At 39.4% G+C, this 20,659-nt stretch overlaps 1 protein-coding gene across 1 annotated transcript in view; it reads right to left on the bottom strand.

Annotated features, from left to right (window-relative positions):
• MYO1E (myosin IE) overlaps window positions 1–20,659 on the bottom strand; it is a 212,991-nt gene that overhangs the window by 79,838 nt on the left and 112,494 nt on the right. Inside the window, exons 5-6 of the mRNA XM_043471817.1 lie at window positions 8,220–8,307; window positions 4,041–4,130 (exon numbers count right to left, since the gene is read on the bottom strand). Coding sequence (XP_043327752.1) covers window positions 4,041–4,130; window positions 8,220–8,307 — 178 coding nt within the window. The remainder of the gene's footprint in view (window positions 1–4,040; window positions 4,131–8,219; window positions 8,308–20,659) is intronic.

The raw sequence follows: 20,659 nt of genomic DNA, 5'->3' as shown, positions 1-20,659 counted from the left end.
TCATTAATGAAAGACATGTTCTGAATTATTCCCAGTTCTGGTCTAGACTTCCTCACTGTTTCCTATCAGACAATAACCTGTGCCTTTGTCCAATCATACAATTCTGTATTGAAAGAGAGAATTCTATCATTCTAACCAGACTAAATATGGACACACTCACTATATTCCTTCCCCTTTTCCCTTAGTAGGTGCTTGTCTGCTAAACCAGAAGCTGTAAAGAATAAGACAAAAAAAAAAATCACATGGTCTTCTTGATCCAACAAGAGTGAACTCTGCCAGCCTCTTTCAAAGGAATCAAATTTTCCTTCTGAGAGACTTATTTTCATGGCTTTGAGCAAAAGCAATTTCTTTTATCCCAGGAGCATCTAATATGCTAACATGAAATAAAAATACTTTTATAAGTTCTTTCCAGTTAGCTGTGGGTGTGGGGATTTTTGTCACTGTTGTTCTTGTTAACATTTCCTTTTAAATGACTGCTAATAGGGAACAAAAGAGAATAAAAAATAAAACCCTGGACTGTAGCTGAAAAGGTGTCCAGATTTGTTAAGTAAATAATTTTTTTTAAACTACAATTTAGCGTCTCTTCAGTCCTAGAAGGGTCCAGGAGTACAAATTTAAATGAAGAAAAAGATGAGAATGTGGGTTTTAGGGAGTGGTGTGACCTAGGGTCAGACTGTAGAGCATGCCCAGCCTAACTGCATTCGCATTTAATATTTTTTAAATGTGTATGCTGATGAAGTCCACCATCTCAGGGATGAAGCCTGCCAAGCCACAAGTCTCTGACCAGAACCATTAACTCACTAAGGAGAAGAAAAACACACTGCGTGTTTTTCCTCCTGTGGATAGCACCTACTACCTGCTATGTTCCTGCTAAGTTAATGTCGATTCTGGGTATCAAAAAGGCTACAAAAGAAAGCCACAGTCTAATTGTCTATTTGTCTTAATCTGCTGACTCTTGCCTCTCCCTCTCCCAAAAATAAACCCCAAGACAAACATCCCGAAGCAGCAGACATAGAGGAGGACCACAAACGACTGCTATCCCGAACCACAGTGGTTCACGACAAAGTCTGCTCAACAAGACCCCTCATGCTTCCTTCCGTGGCCATCCTTCTCCATCTTTCCCATTGGGCATGTTCTGCAGGCAATAATTCAGTGTCCGTTTGTGTCTGACCCCACCACCCCACCGCCATTCCCTATCAATCTAGGGAGAGAAATTAAACAAAACAGGATGTCAAAGCCACGAAGGGCAGTTTGGTAAACGGCAAACTCTCAAGTCCTTCTGGAAATGGTTCACAACCTTGGCTGCCCACTAGAAAGATCCTGGGAGCCTTTAAGAAATGCTGCCTGATGCCATTCCAGACAAGTCAATCAGTTGCTAGGAACTGGCACCCAGACATGAGTAGCTCTAAGAGGCCTGGCTGGTTTGTGTTTTTTGACTGTGCTGGATTGTCACTGCTGCATGGGCTACTCTCCTGTTGCGATGCAAGGGCTTCACATTGCAGTGACTTCTCTTGTTCGGGAGCACAGACTCTAGGGTGTGTGGACTTCAGTAGTTGCGGCTCCTGGGATCTAGAGCACAGGTTCAGTAGTTGTGGTACATGGGCTCAGTTGCTCCGTGGCATGAGAGATCTTCCCAGATCTAGGATCAAACCTGTATCCCCTGCACTGGTAGGTGGATCCTTAACCACTGGACCACCAGTGGGAAGTCCACCTGGGTGTTTTTTATATGTGGCCAAGTTTAAGAATCACTGCTCTAATGTAATGGGAATGCTTATACACAACTCAAAATTGTAATTTAAAAGGCAAAAATCCCTAATGAGAGATCAAAAAGTTTGGTCTTGTTGTAAGCAGTCTGAGGGAAGGAGGAAACTATATAAAGAGAGGATAAGATATTTTAATTTGGAAATGAAAAGAAACCTCAGGTCTTGGTAATATTTTACTTCTTAAATTAGGTACTGGGTACCTCAATGTTCACTGTTTTATTTTAAAATAGTGTTTGAAATATTTCATAATACAGTTCTTGAAACTTGAAAAGATTTGTAAGTGGAAATAGATGAATTTTTATGACTCCCACTGCAAGTCCATTTGAAGTAAAATTACCCATAATCCCACCCTGAAGCACTTCTACCTCCTCCTGCTAATCACTATAATAGTATATTCAAACATCGATTTGTAGATACCTTAATTATGCTTTATATAAATGTGCATTTTAAAATAAAAATGGGGCCATATTATAGATATTGTCCTATAAACTTTACAAAAAAAATTAAGAATATATTATGGATATCTTTTAAAATAAACTATTATTAATAGGGAACAAGGATATTATACCTTAAAAGTATTGTTGGGTCAAAGACAATGAGCATTTTAAACTTTGATAAGAACTGCCAAATTTCTCTCCTGGGAGAAGATGTCAGTCTTTAACTAACAGTGTCTTCCTCCTTAATGTGTCACCATCTGAGAGACTGAAAATGATATATGGTTTTAATTTACATTTCTCTCATTACTAATGAGCACATCTTTTGATGTCCCATCAGATTCTGCTGTGTGTATACACATGTGCATATGTGTGTATCTGTGTGTGTGTGTGTGTGTGTGTGTGTGTACTGCCTTTCTGTACACTTTTCCCACCATTCCATCAGGGTTGTATGAAATTCTGTTATCAGAAAAATAATAAATTCTGGGTATTTTTGCTTTTCTTTACAAAAACTGACTGCTATAGCCTCCTTGTCCAAAGACAAAAGAATAATTTACACTGGAAATATCAAGGGAAATATTGATTTGGTTACTCTTCTGCTCAGTAAGGAAGGCAAAAGAAGGAAGTTGGGTAGCTAGAGAGTTAAATTTGCTCAAATCCATTTTTATAAGGCAGATTGAGATTGACAATCAGGGAAGAAAAGATCCAGTGAAAAATTCATTCACATCTTCTTTCTTATTTCATTACCTAGAAACTTCAAGATAACATAGCCCTGGCATTGAGCAGAAAAATTAGAGAACAAATGAGTAAATAGTTCAAATAGTATTAAACAGTGAGGAAAGTAAGGGCAATTCTGACAGATAAAACTCACCAGGGAGCTTAACAATTACTCCATGAAAACTTAGTAAGAAATCTCTTGGAAATAGAAGCTTCCTTCTAAAACAGAAGGATAAAAAAGAAATCGCTTTTCTCCAAAATTCTCACTTATTTATTTTAAAATGGAACAGAATCCACATCACAGATGGTATCCTAAGTGCTTTACTGCCAGACATAATCTATGGTTGAGATAAGATACAAAATCTACATAAATCAAAGCTACTGAGCAAACATTCATTTCTCTGTAAACGTGGCTTTTTGTCAAAGGGAATATATTCATATTCATCCTTACCAGCCTTCCAGTTCACCCCCTCAGGAGACATTCAGACAGAAAAACGTCTAACTAGGCATTCAAGGCATTCGGCTGATGTTTTCATTACTTTCGGTAAGCAGGCCAGTTAGGAGCAATGTGTAGGCTAAGGTCAGTCACTCTGGCATGTCATTATGTTACAAGAACATGCCAAACACACACACACAAAGCCAAGAGGGGTAGGGTAAGCAGTCAGCTCCCTCTGGCCGACAGACAGGAAGAAGTTTCTCTCCAAGGTGCCGGATCAAAGTGTCCACTCCAGGGTCCACAGATCTACAAAGCAAAACAAGGTGACAAGACCTGGGATCTAGTCTCCTGGGTTCTTCAGTTGGGAAAGAAGGCCTTTTCTCCAGTGCCCAAAGCAAAGAAACTTCTCCAAGACCAAAGCTGACACTTCCACTTTCCTTAGGAAGTCAACTTGAGAACTGGTTTCAAAAATGATCTTATTTATATCCCCAAGGCTCAAAAAGAACTTGAGTCAAAGGGTGAATTGAAGTCTGACAGTTCACCACTAGAGAAAAGTAAAAAACAAGCTCAAAAAGGCAGCCTCCTGATAATGTGGAAAAAACCCCTATTTCCTTGGGGACACAGAACTTAAATCAGGAATGTCAACAACATCAATCAGGTGGCACTCTCTATCACAGGAAAGAAACTCACAAATCGGCTGGAGTTGTTGTTCCGGACTGTCTTGGCATTCCCAAAGGCCTCCAGCAGCGGGTTGGACTGCAGGATGATGTCCTTGACGTGCTGTTACAGCAGAAAGACCAAAGTTAGGAAGATGCGAACACCTACCCGGCAGTGCAAGACCAGACTTGCCCGAGGGCCTGGTTTCTGAATGCGGTGAGGGTGAGAGGACTCAAATCCAAGTCCCTGGGATTTCTGGAGGATTTACTCTTTCCTCTCAACAGACCTGGCCCTGTTGGTGTGGTCATGTCTCCCAGCTCCCCTGGCTTGATACAGGATTCCCTGTAGCCAGGGTGCCACCAAATCAGGATCTATGAATGTTCCCCGACTGGGTTTCCAGTTTGAATGGTGTAGCTTTATCCTGTGCTCCCTGGTATATCGGGGAACATAAGAAGAAGGGGTATCTTCTTGTCTTCTGACCAGATTCTTAATCATCACTACTCCTGTTCTACTCAACTTCTGTCCCCATCTATTGCATCCCCCTCTTCACTGCAAATGAGAGTTACCTTGAGGGAAATTAAATAGTTTCTCCTCCCTTAACAACATTACAGACACACAGACCTGTGCTTCCCAAATTTTCACGTGCCTGAATCACCTAGAAATCATGTTAAAATGCAAATACTGACTCAGTAGGTCGGAGGTGGGGCCCAAGAGTCCACGTTTCTAGCCCTGGTGTTCCTGGTTTTGTCCATATAGACCCCCATTTGAGCAACAAGGATCAACACTGCATTGGGTGGAACAATTCCTGGCCTGTTGGAGGGGAAGAATTTGGTTTTCATATAGCCCAATTCAGTGTCAGACTGAAAAGTACAAAACACCCCATGGGCAAGACAGCTCACAGATACGAGCTGATGTTGGAGAAGGTTTTGAACCAGTGAGTCATTCCTTGTACTTCTAATTATTCACATGCTACGGTTAAACATGTTCCAGAAATAACAAGTCTGGCTTGTGCTCTTTAGCTACTGACTAATTTCAAGCCAAGAGTTCTGTATCATTGTCCTCATAGGAAAACAGGAAGAGAAAAATCAACATTAAATGTCTGCAGTTGGGCCCTAGGTCATCGTCCATAGCAAATCAGATGAGATGAAGGCACTAACCACTAATTGACTCTGCAACAGCCAAAGCGCTTCTCTGGCACCCCCTGAATATTCTGAAGAGCAATGAGAACTGGAATTCCATCCACTGGGCACATGTCATTAACAATGGGCACAGACAGCAAATTATGGGTGGCTCCTCTATGGAATCCATTTCAGAGTTTAGAAAGATATTTCTAAGCAGCCTATTTTCCTTTAAAAACTCATGGATTTATATGAAATTTGCTTTTGTTTGTAATATAACTTTGACTTTGTGGGTCTTCGTAAATCTTTTGTATTTGTTGTTTGCTGGCCAAACATCCCTACACCACTTATCAACACTCCACTTCCTTGTAGGGACAGAAAAAAAAGAAAAGCTCTTCTTTGTCTCTTTCCCTCTTAATTACTGACTTTTAAACTGAAAACCTTTTGCACGTATCCATCTATCTATTCATCCATCTATCCATCCATCCACTATCAAGATGGCCAACAGAATTTTGTGGCATGTGGTAAGCATACAGGGGGGAAAAAAAGAAAGAGCAAATTAAAAGACCAGCCCACACACAAAAGAATATCCTGGATTTCTAGCTCCATGTCCATCTTCTAGAGACAGGGTATGGTCACACAAATGGAGAAAAGCATATGGACCACATCAATTTAAGTCCTAGAGTTGTACTCGCTGTCCAGCATGGAAGCTGCTGAGCCCATGCAACATGGCCAATCCCAACTGGGATGTGCTATAAGTGTAGAACACACACTGGAGTCCAAAGATGTAGGATGCAAAAGAATGTAGAGTATCTCACTAATTCATCAGTAATTATAGGCTGAAACAGTATTGGGGATATAGTGGGTTAACTGAAATATATTTTAAAAGTTAATTTCATATGCTTTCTACTTTTTTTATGTGAGTACTCAAAAATTTAAAATTATGCATGTGACACCCACCATCTTTCTACTGGATGGTGCTGCTCTGGATTTTCCTTTCAATCTGTAAAGGAGGCCACTCTAAGACCTTTCTACTCTACGTAAGGAATACTGGCCCCTGCCTGAAGCATTCTGATCACCCAGGACAGAATGGAACACTATTGATTTAGTGAACAAAGCCATAAGGAAGAGAATTTCAATGTGTCTTTTTAAAGTGTACAGCTGACTATGGCAATAACATCATATTAAATGGTTCCAACTGAAAAATTAATCTTTAGGGTGAAATCTACCTGGATCATGATTTCTAATTAAAAAAAAAGTTCCCAGAGATCTGTGCTAGTGATGAGTACTGTGTTTGGGCAGTTCCTGTTGACCTTACCCTTCATCACCATCATCCGCTGCTCTCTGGGGGTAGGCTTCCCCAGTCCTGCTTATGCTGCTTTCACTACCACAATGAGTAAAACTAAAGACCGATGAGGCTACATCTACCTCTTTTTCATACTGTCCTCTTGAATCTGCCCCTTCTCTGCCATACTATGTGTGTTAGTTGATCTGTCATGTCCGACTCTTTGCGACCCCATGGTCTGTCCATGGAATTCACTAGGCAAGAATACTGGAGTGGGTTGCCATTCCCTTCTCCAGGGGATCTTCCCGACCCAGGGATCAAATCCGGGTCTCCTGCATTGCAGGCAGATTCTTTGCATCTGAGCTACAAGGGAAGCCCATCCTTTTCTTTATCCCTCTCCTGCGTCCTCATTCTTCTGGGTTTCCCCCCTTCTCCTAATGTTTTCTGTTAATACTCTAATCCTTCTTTCTTTCTTTCCTTTCTGTATTTTAAAGTTTTTGCAAATTCTTCAAATTGGAGATGTATTCACATGATTCAAAAATCAAAGGTTCACAGCCACTCCCACTTTCTGAGATAGCCAGCATGCTGCCTATGGAGTATATATCTTTCTAAATAAATCCACCTCTTACCTGTCAATAAAATAAAAAATAAAAGGTTCACAAGGGTCGACATGGAGAAATGCCTCTCCACTAGTCTCCCAGTTTCCTCCTGGAGAAATCACTGCTATTGATTTCATATGTATCCCTCTGGAGCTATGTTATACATATCTAAACAAATGTTTTATAAATACATGCTCTTTTTTCTCCAAGTGGTAGCACAATATATACACCATTCTGAGCTTTGCTTTTTGTAATTCATGATGTATCTTGGAGATCAATCCTTATCAGTACATGAAGCTTCATTTTTATGGTTGCATAATATTCTAGTTTATCATGAACCACAAATTATTTCCCCAATCACCAAATGATGAACATTTGTTTCCAGTCTTCTCCATCATCAAAAAATGCCACATCAAAGAACTTTATACATGTATCATTTTGCATACATTTCAGGACACCTAAAGGATAAATTCTCCCAAGCAGAATTGATGAGTCAAGGGTGTTTGCTTATAGATTTGAAAAACTTTGCCGACATGTCCTCCACAGACGTGTACTAGTTCATGTTCCCACTAGTAATGTGTGAGAGGGCCAATGGCCCTATATTTTTAACAACAGAGTGTTTTAAACACTAGAAAAATTTTGTTATTCTGACAGTTAAGAAACAGTTTTTCAATGTAGTTTTAATTTGCATTTCTCTTACTATCATGGAGATGAGCATATTTTCATGTTCTGAGTGAATGAAAGTTGCTTAGTTGTGTCTGACTCTTTGCAACTCCATGGACTATATAGTCCATGGAATTCTCCAGTCCAGAATACTGGAGTGGGTAGCCTTTCCCTTCTCCAGGGGATCTTTCCAACACAGGGATTGAACCCAGGTCTCCCGCACTACAGGCGGATTCTTTACCAGGGAAGCCACAAGGGAAGTCACATGTTTCATGAGTCATTTATATTTCCTTTTCTATGAGATGGCTTTTATGCCCTGTGTTTATTTTCCTTTTGGATTTGTGACCTTCTCCTAGACTGTATACAATATTAATTATATATTAGGCATCTCCATCTCATAATATGCTGTTTCTCTGCAGATTTCAAGTTTCTTGGTTATAAAACCAGTGTCTTCTCTGTGGGAGAAAAACTCTTTTTCAAACAGCAAATGGAGCCTTGTCCTCTGGCCCAGCATCGAGTCTCAAAATGGGCCACAGCACCAACTCACCTGGACTTTGGGGCCTCCCCCAGACACCCTGGAGATGTAACTCATGATGTATTTGGCAGCCACTGTCTTTCCAGCACCACTTTCACCACTAAAGAAAGAAAGACAAAAAGACTCACCTATGAAGTGGCTCATGACCAGCTCCCTCTCCTCTGAAAAGACTCCCCACCCCCAAATAAAACTGAAGAAGAAAACTGGTAGAAAGGAACTCGGTTAAAAAATCACAGAACTGGTTGAGACTAAATCACAACTAATGATTTAATCACAGTTAAATCACAGCAGGATCAGGTTACCTCTGTGACTTGTATGATCACTATTAACACGGTGTGTGGGCTGGGGGACTGATAAGCACCATAGTGTTGGGAGAGACCGTCCAGCATTCTAAATGCCCAATAATAGGAGACATGATTAGGAACATTACAGAACATCAGAAGGACAGACTAAACAGATTACAACTGACAGCAAGACTGTAAACATGGGGGGAGGGGTGGATGAAGCACACAAAGTAGTTATGTGAAGTAAATCAGATTCAAATTATATGTAAAAAACTATAAAGAAAAAAATCACATTTAAAAAAAAAACAAAGGCTAGAACTAGAACCACAAAAGATTAGCAGAGGTTTGGCAAAGGAAAAGATACCCTGGGAGACTTCTTTCAGTTCATTATTTTCTAAACTTTTAGTAATCATGTATTTCTTCTTAATTAAAAAAAAAAAGTAGATATGCTCAGGTTTCAAACCATGTGCCATGAACTGAGAACTGATGCAAGCAACTTTATTTTCAAGTTCTAAAATTAAATGATGAGGTAATATTAATCACATCCTGCATAACAAAGACTGCTTCCTCTTGGTGGCCTTACTGCATGGGGAAAGCCTTTTGTTAGCACCATAGAGTCAGATCTTCAAAACCCCGTTTCTTCCTTCAAAATCCCCTTGAATTGATGATGACCTCAATTCAAAACAAGCTTAAGTCAGTCAGATTTCTCATCTCTCTACAGGTGGCCTTTGTGTTACCATGATAGAATTAATTAGAGGAAAAACCCTGTATTGTGTAAAATAATGGTGAAATTCTGTATGAAAAATTGAGGGTGCTGTGAGTTCAAAAGACACTTTTTGTATTTGAATTTCTTTGGACTAATATATGTTTAATTAGAGAGACTATGGGAAAGAATGAGAGAACCGTCCTCTGTGAGGCCCTCTAAAGGTCTAACTCCATCAACAAACTCATTCAGCATCCTAATATTCAGTTCCTGACTTCCAGGTCACATGAATACGGAAACCAAACTGATATTTCATAAGATATGGCGGCAAGTAGAAAGCCAGCGAGCCTGGGATGATGTGTCACGCCGATTACAGAAGCCATGCTTACTCACAGGCACAAGTAGGTATAATAAATATTTCAGTGCCATGAGGAAGTTATCTGTTCAAATGGCCCATGTGATCAGAGGATTTATACCCTAGATCCAAGGTCAAAACATGCATTCTCACTCATCTGAAGCATAGGTTTTATCAACAATGAAACTCCAATAAAAACAACAATTTTATAATGTTGTAAATAACATGAACATTTAAGAATACTGGAAAGTCCAAGAGTACAATGGTACAACCAGCCTACCCACATCTCTTATGTCTCCTGCATCAGCAGGTGGTTCTTCACCACCAGCGCCACCTGGGAAGCTCATATAATATTACACAGACATATAAAATAAATAGAAAACTATGTGGCAACACAAAGGCAATGCAGTTAATGTTAAGTGGCAACATAAGCAGAAGACACTGTACCTATGACAAGTTTACAACTATGCAAAAATAATGTATGGACAAGAACCACAATGGAACAAGGCAAAAAATAGTTCTGACTTGTTGGGCAGCTGGTATTTGGGTGACTCTTGTTTCTTTTGATGTGACTTAATGTTTAAAGTTTTGGAAGAAGTAGTTAACCATATATTTCATATTTTTAAAAACAGCATTTCCAGAAAAAGTGAGATTACACATCACAATGATAATCAACAGGATTAATTTCTTTAGATTATTTCTGTCACAAGTAAACAACTTTCATATTCAGAATTCCTTAGAGAAAGCTGTGTGTATGTGAAAGAGGAAAGAAAAAAAATCCTATTAGAATTACTGTACACTTTCATATAGTGATGCCCCCACTCTTTCTCTGGCTAATGCTGTGATCAGACATAAAATATTATGTGTCTTTTGTTGAAGGGGAAAAAAAAGGAAGAATAATGAAAGTGACTCGTTTCATATATTAAAATAAGTAGGCCGAGTACAATAATAGAACATCTACATTCTCAGTAACTGTGATATTTTTCAGAAGATTTAAAATAATTAGTCTGGCTGAACACTGATCGGAATTTTCATTTCTTGGTTTCAATTTACAGACCCATAAAAAGAAGTTTTATTGATGAGAGGCCAGTACTTTGCTCAGAATATGGTATAAGAATGGAATGTTACACAATTACTTGAAGCTTACAATATATATATAAAACGGTAATTATGTTGTCCCTTTGAGAGAAAAACTTTCTTTCCCTGGACTAAAAACCCACATTAAAGGAATGTGAAGTTATCAGACAGATTATATGGCATACCTGAAATTATCTGCTTTGCATCTCACAGCAATGAGAGCAATTTGCTCTGCTTATGATTATAAGCAACCTTTCTTAATTGCCTTCACTGGACTTTCAAAGTGGACCAAAAAATACTCTAGACGTGAATGTGCCTTAAAATTAGAAAAATGCCCCAGTGGTCCCTAAGTCCAGCAGCCTACCACAATCCTCAAAGTACTTAAAGAAGTGCTCATGTTTGGTCTGTCTTCAGACCTGCTGAATCCTAGTCTCCAAGGATAGGGCCTAGAAATAATTTCTAACAAACCCCCTAGAGTTCTTATATTACTGGCTGGGAATCTGCTAAACAAATGTAAAACAAAGTCAAGACAGACTTCACAGGAAACATCAATTCAAAGAGGAAATAATGTAATGTTTCTGTGTGCATTCAATATACAAATGGAAACATTTACTAAAGTATCAAAGAAATGGAAAGAATGTTCAGGGTGAGGGGGGACTATTTACAATGATACACTAATAATTGGATTCAGAGACTATAATTGCTATTCTTAGTCTGAAAGTTATTCTTCGCTTAAAAATGAATGGTGTTTTCAACTCACTTCAACTGATTCTAGCAAATTTAAAAATATCTCAGCCTTATTTTGAGGGGAGACATCTCATAGAATAAGTAGTCACCCATTCCTTCTATTTCCCCCTTGCTGCTGCTGCTGCTAAGCCATATCAGTCGTGTCCATAGACGCCAGCCCACCAGGTTCCTGTCTCCCGTCCCTGGGATTCTCTAGGCAAGAATACTGGAGTGGGTTGCCATTTCCTTCTCCAGTGCATGAAAGTGAAAAGTAAAAGTGAAGTCGCTCAGTAATGTCCGACTCTTAGCGACCCCAAGGACTGTAGCCTACCAGGCTCCTCCGTCCATGGGATTTCCCAGGCAAGAGTACTGGAGTGGGGTGCCATTGCCTTCTCTGATCTCCCCCTTGCTAGTCTCAAAAAATTTCTTCTGGTTCTTACCACACTAGCTTTTGTTCCCTTCTAACTGTTCAAGTTAATGTAACTGAAATGTTGCTCTGCAACTTCACATTTATTTGCACTTTATAAAGGATACAAATTTAAAACAGAAATTGTATGTGCATTTGTTTACCCAACAAGCACTAAATGCCTCCTCATGCTAAGGGCTGGCTGGGGCTGGAATGAGATGGGTCTCCTGGAATGAGAGGAGCCTACTGCACCAGGGGAGGTCAAATGCACTGATGCTGTGGTAACACCATGGAGATATGGGTATAGTTTTAGGGATTTCTGAGTATGTATTAGGAAAAGATTCCTAAAGAAATTCATAAGCTAAGTCAAGTCACACTACTTACATCTCAATGAGACAGGTTAAAGTTAGCCAGGTAGGGGAAGGAGGGAGGGAGGGAGGATGTGTGTGTGTAGACAAGCATTAAAGGGTGACATTCCTGTCTAGAATGCATGATTGATAAGATAATGAAGTTACAAAAATTCCCACTAGGTCCTACTTTCTTAGACTTGACTTTATATATACATATATATATATATACACACACACATATGCATATGCATATACATATTATTATTAAACTTGACTCCTATTTCAGAAGGTATAATCCAAGGGTAAAAAACACAGCGATAGTCAAAAAAAATTTTTTGTAATTCTAGAGTTATAAAGGATAGACATATTAGTGACTAAAAGAATCCAGAAGATGAGAAAATAACACAAATTCCAAAGGAGATTAGAAAGCAAACTAAAATTTTGCAGTTTTAGTTTGCCTATCTGAAGGTTTCCAGGGCTAGAGAGAAAGGGGTGATCTGTCAGAGCCTGTAGTGACACTGAAAAATATAAGCCTCAAGTACATGCAATGGCCAAATGCATAAAATACAAAATCAAACAGAAATGACTGAGCAAATGATAAAAATTCATTAACATAATGAAGACAAATAAGACTGACTTCTTCCAAATCAATTAGTATTGTCAAGCAGACAAAATTATCACCAAGCGTCTGCCAAGAAAATGGCCCCAGGGCAACGCTCATCTTGGCCCAGGCCTGATGCAATAGGAAAAACCCAGTGTTTAGTCTGAACATCAAGTTTGAGCCCCAGCTCAGCTACTTGTTAGCTCTACAATTCCTTTTACTGTCACTACAGTAAAAGGAATTATTTATTAAAACAGATATTTTAATACATCACTCCTTAACAATTAAAAAAAATTCTTTTATGTGTATTTCTTATTCAACAACTTTCCCTGTATTCCTCATTGAAGGACAGGGAAGCCTGGCATGCTATAGCCCACAGGGCCATAAAGAGTCAGACACAACTTAGCAACTGAACAACATTAATCCCATTTTGCAGATGAAGTGACTGAGGCTTGCAGAAGTCACACGCTTTCTACAGAACAGAATAACGAGTTTGCCCTGTGACTCAACACCAGAGATCTTTTCACTGCACCACATTACCGTGATGGGTGGTAACAGATGACTAACCAGACAACCTGACACCTTCTGGCTCAAAGCAGCAAAGTGGACAGAGTATAACAGTGGCATCAGGCAGCCCTGTTTCATGATACATGTACCATGGTACATGGCTTTGTCACATCTCAAATTTGAGATGCTTAACATGTTTCGTTACCTCTCTGAGGCTCAGTTACCTGATCTGCAATAAAGGGGGTAATAATACCTAGTTTGTTGTTTAGTCACTCAGTCGTGTCCGACTCTTTGCAATCCCAGGGACTGTAGCCCACCAGGCTCCTCTGTCCATGGGATTTCTCATGCAAGAATACTGGAGTGGGTTGCCATTTCCTTCTACAGGGGATCTTCCCAACCCAGGGATCAAACCCATGTCTCCTGCATTGGCGGGGGGATTCTTTACAGCTGAGCCACCAGGGAAGCCCAAATATCTAGTTTCCTAGGTTGTAAATGGCACAAGTAAAGGATGTTGAGATACACAGAAAGTACTTGAAAGGGGGTTACTATTATGATTATAGATAATATATAAACTAGCTAATGAGTTGGGCTTCCTGAATAACACTCTTCAATTCACGGCGGTAGGTAAGATTTTCAGGGAATCTGGGATAAAAGGGTAAACTTGAGCCACAGTTCTTCAAGACTGCAGACAGAGGGCAGTCCTCACACAGATCCCATAGTCAGGGTGTGAGATGACTGGGCGTCCCAAAGCTAGGCCAGAGGGACAGGGAGTTTCTAAGGATGCTGGTGCTGGGATAAACAAGAAATTGGAAAGAGTTCCAACGCTAATAATAAAAGGCTCCTGAAATACATCAAAGACAGGAAGACAGCTTGAGAATCCATGAGACATTTGACAGTGCTGAGGCAGATAGCACAGATAAGACATAAGTCAAATATTAGAAGTGATCTAATTTTTTAAATTGTTTAAGTCTTTAATCTTTACTCCTGCAAATCTTAGGAATTCCAAACTCAAAATGTTTCTTGAAGCAGACATTGTCACTAATTGAATCTAAGATTTCTGAACTGTCTCTTTTTCCTCTCTGAAAATTCCCAAATTCAGCCACTAAATCTTATCGATGTGCCTTCAAAACATCTCTCATGTCTTTATTTGTTCTTTAAAAAATATTTCTTTGTCACATGTTCAGGATACAATCTAACAAGACTTTGCAAACTGGTATTGGATACGTTAAGGACAGAATAAAAACAGCTGCTTAAGAGTATCTCAAGCAAAAATATTAGAAACTGGAGAATTTCCTGGTGATCCAGTGGCTAGGGTGCTTTCATTGACACAGGCCTGGGTTTGAACCCTAGTCACAGAAGTAATATCCTGCAAGCCTCGCCATGTGGCAAAAAAAAAAGAAAAGAAAAAAGAAACTGCACCAAATGTGATGCTCTCAGATCAACATCATATATATTTTTAATGCACTAAGATAGCTGATGCAGGCCAAAAGTGATAGGAATTCACTTTTGATGGCAGCAATAAAGCTGCCACATAAATGTTCTCCAAGATCCCTAAGTCTTTACAGAAGTCAGCTGGCAAAGGCTGCAGAAATGCCTCTGGCTACAGTGCCAAGGTCTAGTCTGATGATACAAAGATAGTAGAGAATAAGAGAAAAACTTGCCACTTTCCCTTCTCTCCCTGTATTATTTTATTAAATATATTTGCATAGATGTCTCCAATAGGTCCAAAGCTACCACAGGCGTGACTCTAAAACACAAATCCAAATTCTGGATTCCAGGGAACAGAAGACTACTGGGCTAAGCAGATTTGGGTGCTCATCTACTGGGTTCACGGGTGTCTGCCTGTGTTTTAAGGTGCTCATCACTGACAAGGGATGAAACTAAGGGAGCTATTTGTAGCTTTCTGTTGGCACTGCCTGGGGTCCACATTCACTTTCTACTCCTTTATTCCTTCACAGGGTTACGGACGGTCACACATCAGTTTCCTCTTTGCCTTTCCAACTCAGGTCAGGTCCTCATCCTCTTACTAGACCTTCATATTTGCTCAAGAGTCCATCTCTTTTCTACCCATAGACTCATCTTTGTGAACCAGCCTCCTATGGTAGCATGTCTCTGCTCAGAGGCCTGCAAGACATCACTGAGGCTCAAAAGCTTATCTGTAGATTACCCAGCCATTCAAGGAGGTACATGTCACCCAATCAACCATATTTCCCCAAATCAACCATTCTTGCATTACTGCACAAATGCCATATGGCTGTCAGACAGAAACAGAAGGGAGAGACCCAGTTCTGGCCCTCAAGTAATTTATAAGGACCATTGTCAATGGAGATCTTCTTTAACCACCACACTGATGTCCTCCCCATTATATGGTTTGGGTTTCAGAATTTGTCAAGCCACCAATGTTTTCTTCATTCCACCCATCCTATATGGAAGACTCAACCCAAGTCCCAACACCTTGGTGACACTTATGCTATTTATTTCAGTCCAAATCAATCTCTCCTTTTTCTAAATGCAAACAGCACTTAGAGCTTATTTCAAGCTTCAAAATGATAAACATGTATTATGTGCAAAGAGAAACATAAATTTCTACTGAGCAAGGATTGAAAAACTACTGAAAATGAGTGCATGCACATTTTAAAAAGTGATAACAATATTAACTAGGTGGTATAAAACTCCTAGTAGAGAACATAGGCGAAACATTCTCTGACATAAATTGTACCAATGTTTTCTTAGGTCAGTCTCTCAAGGCAATAGAAATAGAAGCAAAACTAAACAAATGTGACCTAATTAAACTTTCAAGCTTTTGCACAGCAAAGGAAACCATAAATAAAACAAAAAGACTGGGAAAAAATATTTGCAAACGGTGTGATCAACAAGGCATTAATCTTTAAAATATACAAACAGCTCATGCAGCTCAATGTTAAAAAAAACCAAACAACCCAATTGAAAAGTGGGCAGAAGACCTAAACAAACATGTCTCCAAAGAAGACGTACAGATGGTCAACAGACATGTGAAAAGATGCTCATTGTTGCTAATTATTAGAGAAATCCAAGTCAAAACTACAATGAGGTACCCCCTCACACTGATCAGAATGGCCATCATTTAAAAAGTCTACAAATAACAAATGTTGGAGAGGGTGTGCAGAAAAAGGAACCTTCCTATGATGGTGGTGGGAATATAAACTGGTGTAGCAAGTACAGAAAAGAGTATGGAGGTTCCCCAAAAAACTAAAAACAGAGTTGCCATATAATCCAGCAACCCTACTCCTGGATAGATATCCAGAGAAAACCATAATTCTAAAAGAAATGTGAACCCCTATGTTCATAGCACCACTGTGGAAACAAGTATTCATCAACAGAATTGATGAAGAAGATACAGCAAGTGTGTGTGTGTGTATACACACACACACACACACACACACAATGGCATATTACTCAGCCATAAAAAAAGGATGAAATAATGTCATTTGAAGCAACATGGATGGACCTAGAGATTATCATACTAAGTGAAGTCAGAAAGAGAACACCATATATCACTTATATGTGGAATCTGAAATATGACACAAATGAACATATCTATGAAACAGAAACAGACTCAACAGATACAGAGAACAGACTTGTGGCTGCCAAGGGGGAGAGGAGGTGGGAGAGGGAAAGATTGGAGACTGAGGGTTAACAGATGCAAGCTAGTATAAATCAGATGGATAAACAATAAGGTCCTACTGTATAGCACAGGGAACTATATTCAATATTCTGTGATAAACCATAATGGAAAATAATATTTTTTAAAAGGATATATTTTTTAATATCACTTTGCTGTAGAGTAGAAATTAACACATTGTAAACCAACTATACTTCAATAAAATTTAAAAATATATATTAAACAGGTGGCAAAAATTAGGGGTATATCAACTGCTACTGAAATTCAAAGGATAAAGAAACCACTGGGTTGAAGTAGATGAGAACAGCCTTGGGTGGGAAAATAACTCAAGACAGGGAGAGCAATCTGGGCAAGAGACAGAAACAGCTCATAGAACTCAATATCAGAAAACCAGATAACCTGATTTAAAAAAATGGGAAGAAGAACTGAATAGATGCTTTTCCAAAGAGGAAATGCAGATGGCCAACAGGAACATGAAAAGATGCTCCACATCACTAATCATCAGGGAAATGCATATCAAAAACACAATGAGATTTCACCTCACACCTGTCAGAATGGCCATCATCAAAAAGAACACAAATAACAAGTGTTGGCAAGGATGTGGAAAAAAGGGAACCCTCGTACACTGCTGGTGGAAATGTAGGTTGGTGCAACCACTGTGGAAAACAATATGGAGATTTTTCAAAAAGCTAAAAAATAGAACAACTCTAATAAAATGACCCAGCAATTCCATAATTCCATTCCTGCATGCGTATGTATGTATATGTATGTATATACATGTGTGTGTGTATATGTGTATGAGAGTATACATATATGAAGTGAAGTGAAATGAAAGTCACTCAGTCATGTCTGACTCTTTTGAGACCTCATGGACTATACAGTCCATGGAATTCTCCAAGCCAGAATACTGGAGTAGGTAGCTGTTTCTTTCTTCAGGGTATCTTCCTAACCCAGGGATCAAACCCAGGTCTCCTGCATTGCAGGTGGATTCTTTACCCGCTGAGCCAGGAGGGAAGCCTAAGAATACTAGAGTGGGTAGCCTATCCCTTCTCCAGCGGATCTTCCCAACCCAGGAATCAAACCGGGGTCTGCTGCATTGTAGGCAGATTCTTTACCAGCTGAGCAACCAGGGAAGCCCTATATATATACACACACATGGAGGAGGGCATGGCAACCCACTCCAGTACTCTTGCCTGGAGAATCCCATGGATGGAGATGCCCAGTGGGCCACAGTCCATAAGGTCACAAATAGTGGGATACGACTGAGCAACTAACACACACATATATATATACCATTGATTAGAAAAAGAAAAAAGATACATGTATTCCAATGTTTAATGCAGCATTACTTAAAATTGCCAAGACACAGAAACAACCTAAGTGTCCGTCAACAGATGAACGGATAAAGAAGATGTGATATACATACACAATGCAATACTACTCGGCTACACAAAAAGAATGAAATTTTGTCTCTGCAGCAACATGGATAGACTTGGAGAGCATCATGCTAAGTGAAATAAGTCACATAGAGAAAGACAAATACTGTATGATCTCACTTACATGTGGAATCTAATTAAAAAAAACAACTAGTAAATATAACAAAAAAGAAACAGACTCACAAACAGAACAAACTAGTGGATCAGTGCGAAGTGGGGAGGTGAAAGATGGGGTATGAGAATCGAGGGGTACAAACTGGTATGTATAAAGTAAGTTACCAGGATATATTGTACAATACAGGAATATAGCCAATATTTTATAGTAACTGCATAACCTTTAAATACTGTAAATCACTATGTAATATACCTATATGTATATATATATTACTGTGCATCAACTATACTTCACCTTAAAAACACAAACTCAAAGCCAAGGCTTGGATGGAGGTCTCTACTTGACAAAACAGCCTGTCTTCTTTCCTGATTTCTTTCTCTTAAAATTCAATTTGCTGGGACTTTTCTGGTGGTTCAGGGGTTAAGAATGCCATTGCTAATGCAGGGGACATGGGTTCTATCCATGGTCTGGGAAGATTCTACATGTCTTGGAGCAACTAAGCCTGTGCGCCACAACTACTGAGCCTGTGCTCTAGAGCCTGCAAGCTGCAACTACTGAGTCCATGGGCCATGACGACTGAAGCCCACGTGCCTAGAGCTGGGCTCAAGAGAAGTCACCACAATGAGAAGCCCGTGCACGGCAACCAGAGAGTAACCCCCACAAGAGAAAAGCCCAAGCACAGCAACGAAGACCCAGTGCAGCCAACAATTTTTTTTAATGAATAAAAATAAAATTCAATCTGTTACACTGATTTCTATCCAGAAATAGTCAGCTGCCAGTCCATCCTATCACTGCATCCACCTCTTTAGAAAACATAAGATTGGGAGGAACTGATAATATTGGTTCTACGTGCGGCATTGTCCCATCTAAGAGTATGCATTTCATGGTTATCACTTTGTAATGTACAGAAATACTGAATCACTATGCTGTGCATATGGATCTAGCATAGTGCTGTGGGTCAATCACACTTCAACTTAAAAAAAAATCATAGGGGAGGGAGGTGGGAGGGGGGTTCATGATGGGGAACCCATGTACACCCATGGCTGATTCATGTTAATGTATGGCAAAACCCACTACAATATTGTAAAGTAATTAGCCTCCAATTAAAATAAATTAATTAAAAATACATAAAAATTTTTCTTGTCACTTGAATATAATTTTCTTTTAAAATACTTCTTTACTATAAATGTATCTGATCTTCATTTCATTTTCTTCTATAGCAAGATTTAAAAATGCATAAAATATGTATTGTCATGGAAATCCCAAATATTTCTCTCTAAAGTGAAATGCATGAAACAAAAAATATTTATATACATACATTATTTAATAAAATGTTTAATAAATCAGATTTTAAAATAAATGAATAATTTATTTTAAAATTAAAAATAGATAAGTAAAAAATAAAGCGTATTCATTTCATCATGTGGATAAGGTCGTATAGCAGGGAAATCGGAAGGTCAAAGTCTAAACGGAACACCAGAGAGAATAGAACATCATTAATTTTTAATTTTCTAATTAAATGATACTAAAAATTCCTAGTCTCTCCAGTTATGGCAGAAGGCCTTTGCACAACGAGCAGACTTCTTTTCCAGCCTCCAGGAAGGCTGGTTTTACTTTCTGTTCACAAAGGCATTCGGGTAGGCAGCACTGAACTCAGTCCTAGCTGAACCCACACCCAGCTCTGCCGTGTCACGGCTGCAAACTTGGGCTTCTCTACCCAGACAGCATTCCCCTGCCTTCCAGTTTCCTGGGCATTATTTGGAAGAAAGAGTTCCAAAACCCCCAAACCTCAGAGACCTCAGAAGTCAATCAGTTCACTCATAAATGAAGGAAGAGAGGTCCAGACAACTGCTGAATTTGCTGCCCAGTATCACAGAGTGGGTGAGAGTGAACCATGGCATGCCAGAGATAGCGAAGCTACTTCCTCAAAGCAGACAAAGCGCAGCTCTTGGGTAATACAGAATTAACACAGAGAGAGGTCAGGCCTTTGGGAGGTAATACCAGGAGGTAATTCTCTAGGGCCCTGGAAGCATCACTACAAACAAACCTCATGGAGGTGATGGAATTCCGGTTGAGCTATTTCAAATCCTGAAAGATGACGCTGTGACAGTGCTGCACTCAATATGCCAGCAAATATGGAAAACTCAGCAGTGGGACAGGACTGGAAAAGGTCAGTTTTCATCCCAATCCCAAAGAAAGGCAGTGCCAAAGAATGCTCAAACTATCACACA

This window comes from Cervus canadensis, chromosome 6 (genome assembly GCF_019320065.1).
Source record: "Cervus canadensis isolate Bull #8, Minnesota chromosome 6, ASM1932006v1, whole genome shotgun sequence".
In the NCBI taxonomy this organism is placed as follows: domain Eukaryota; kingdom Metazoa; phylum Chordata; class Mammalia; order Artiodactyla; family Cervidae; genus Cervus; species Cervus canadensis.
Note: the sequence above shows the minus strand (reverse complement) of the source record. Positions and strands in the feature narration are given on the sequence as shown.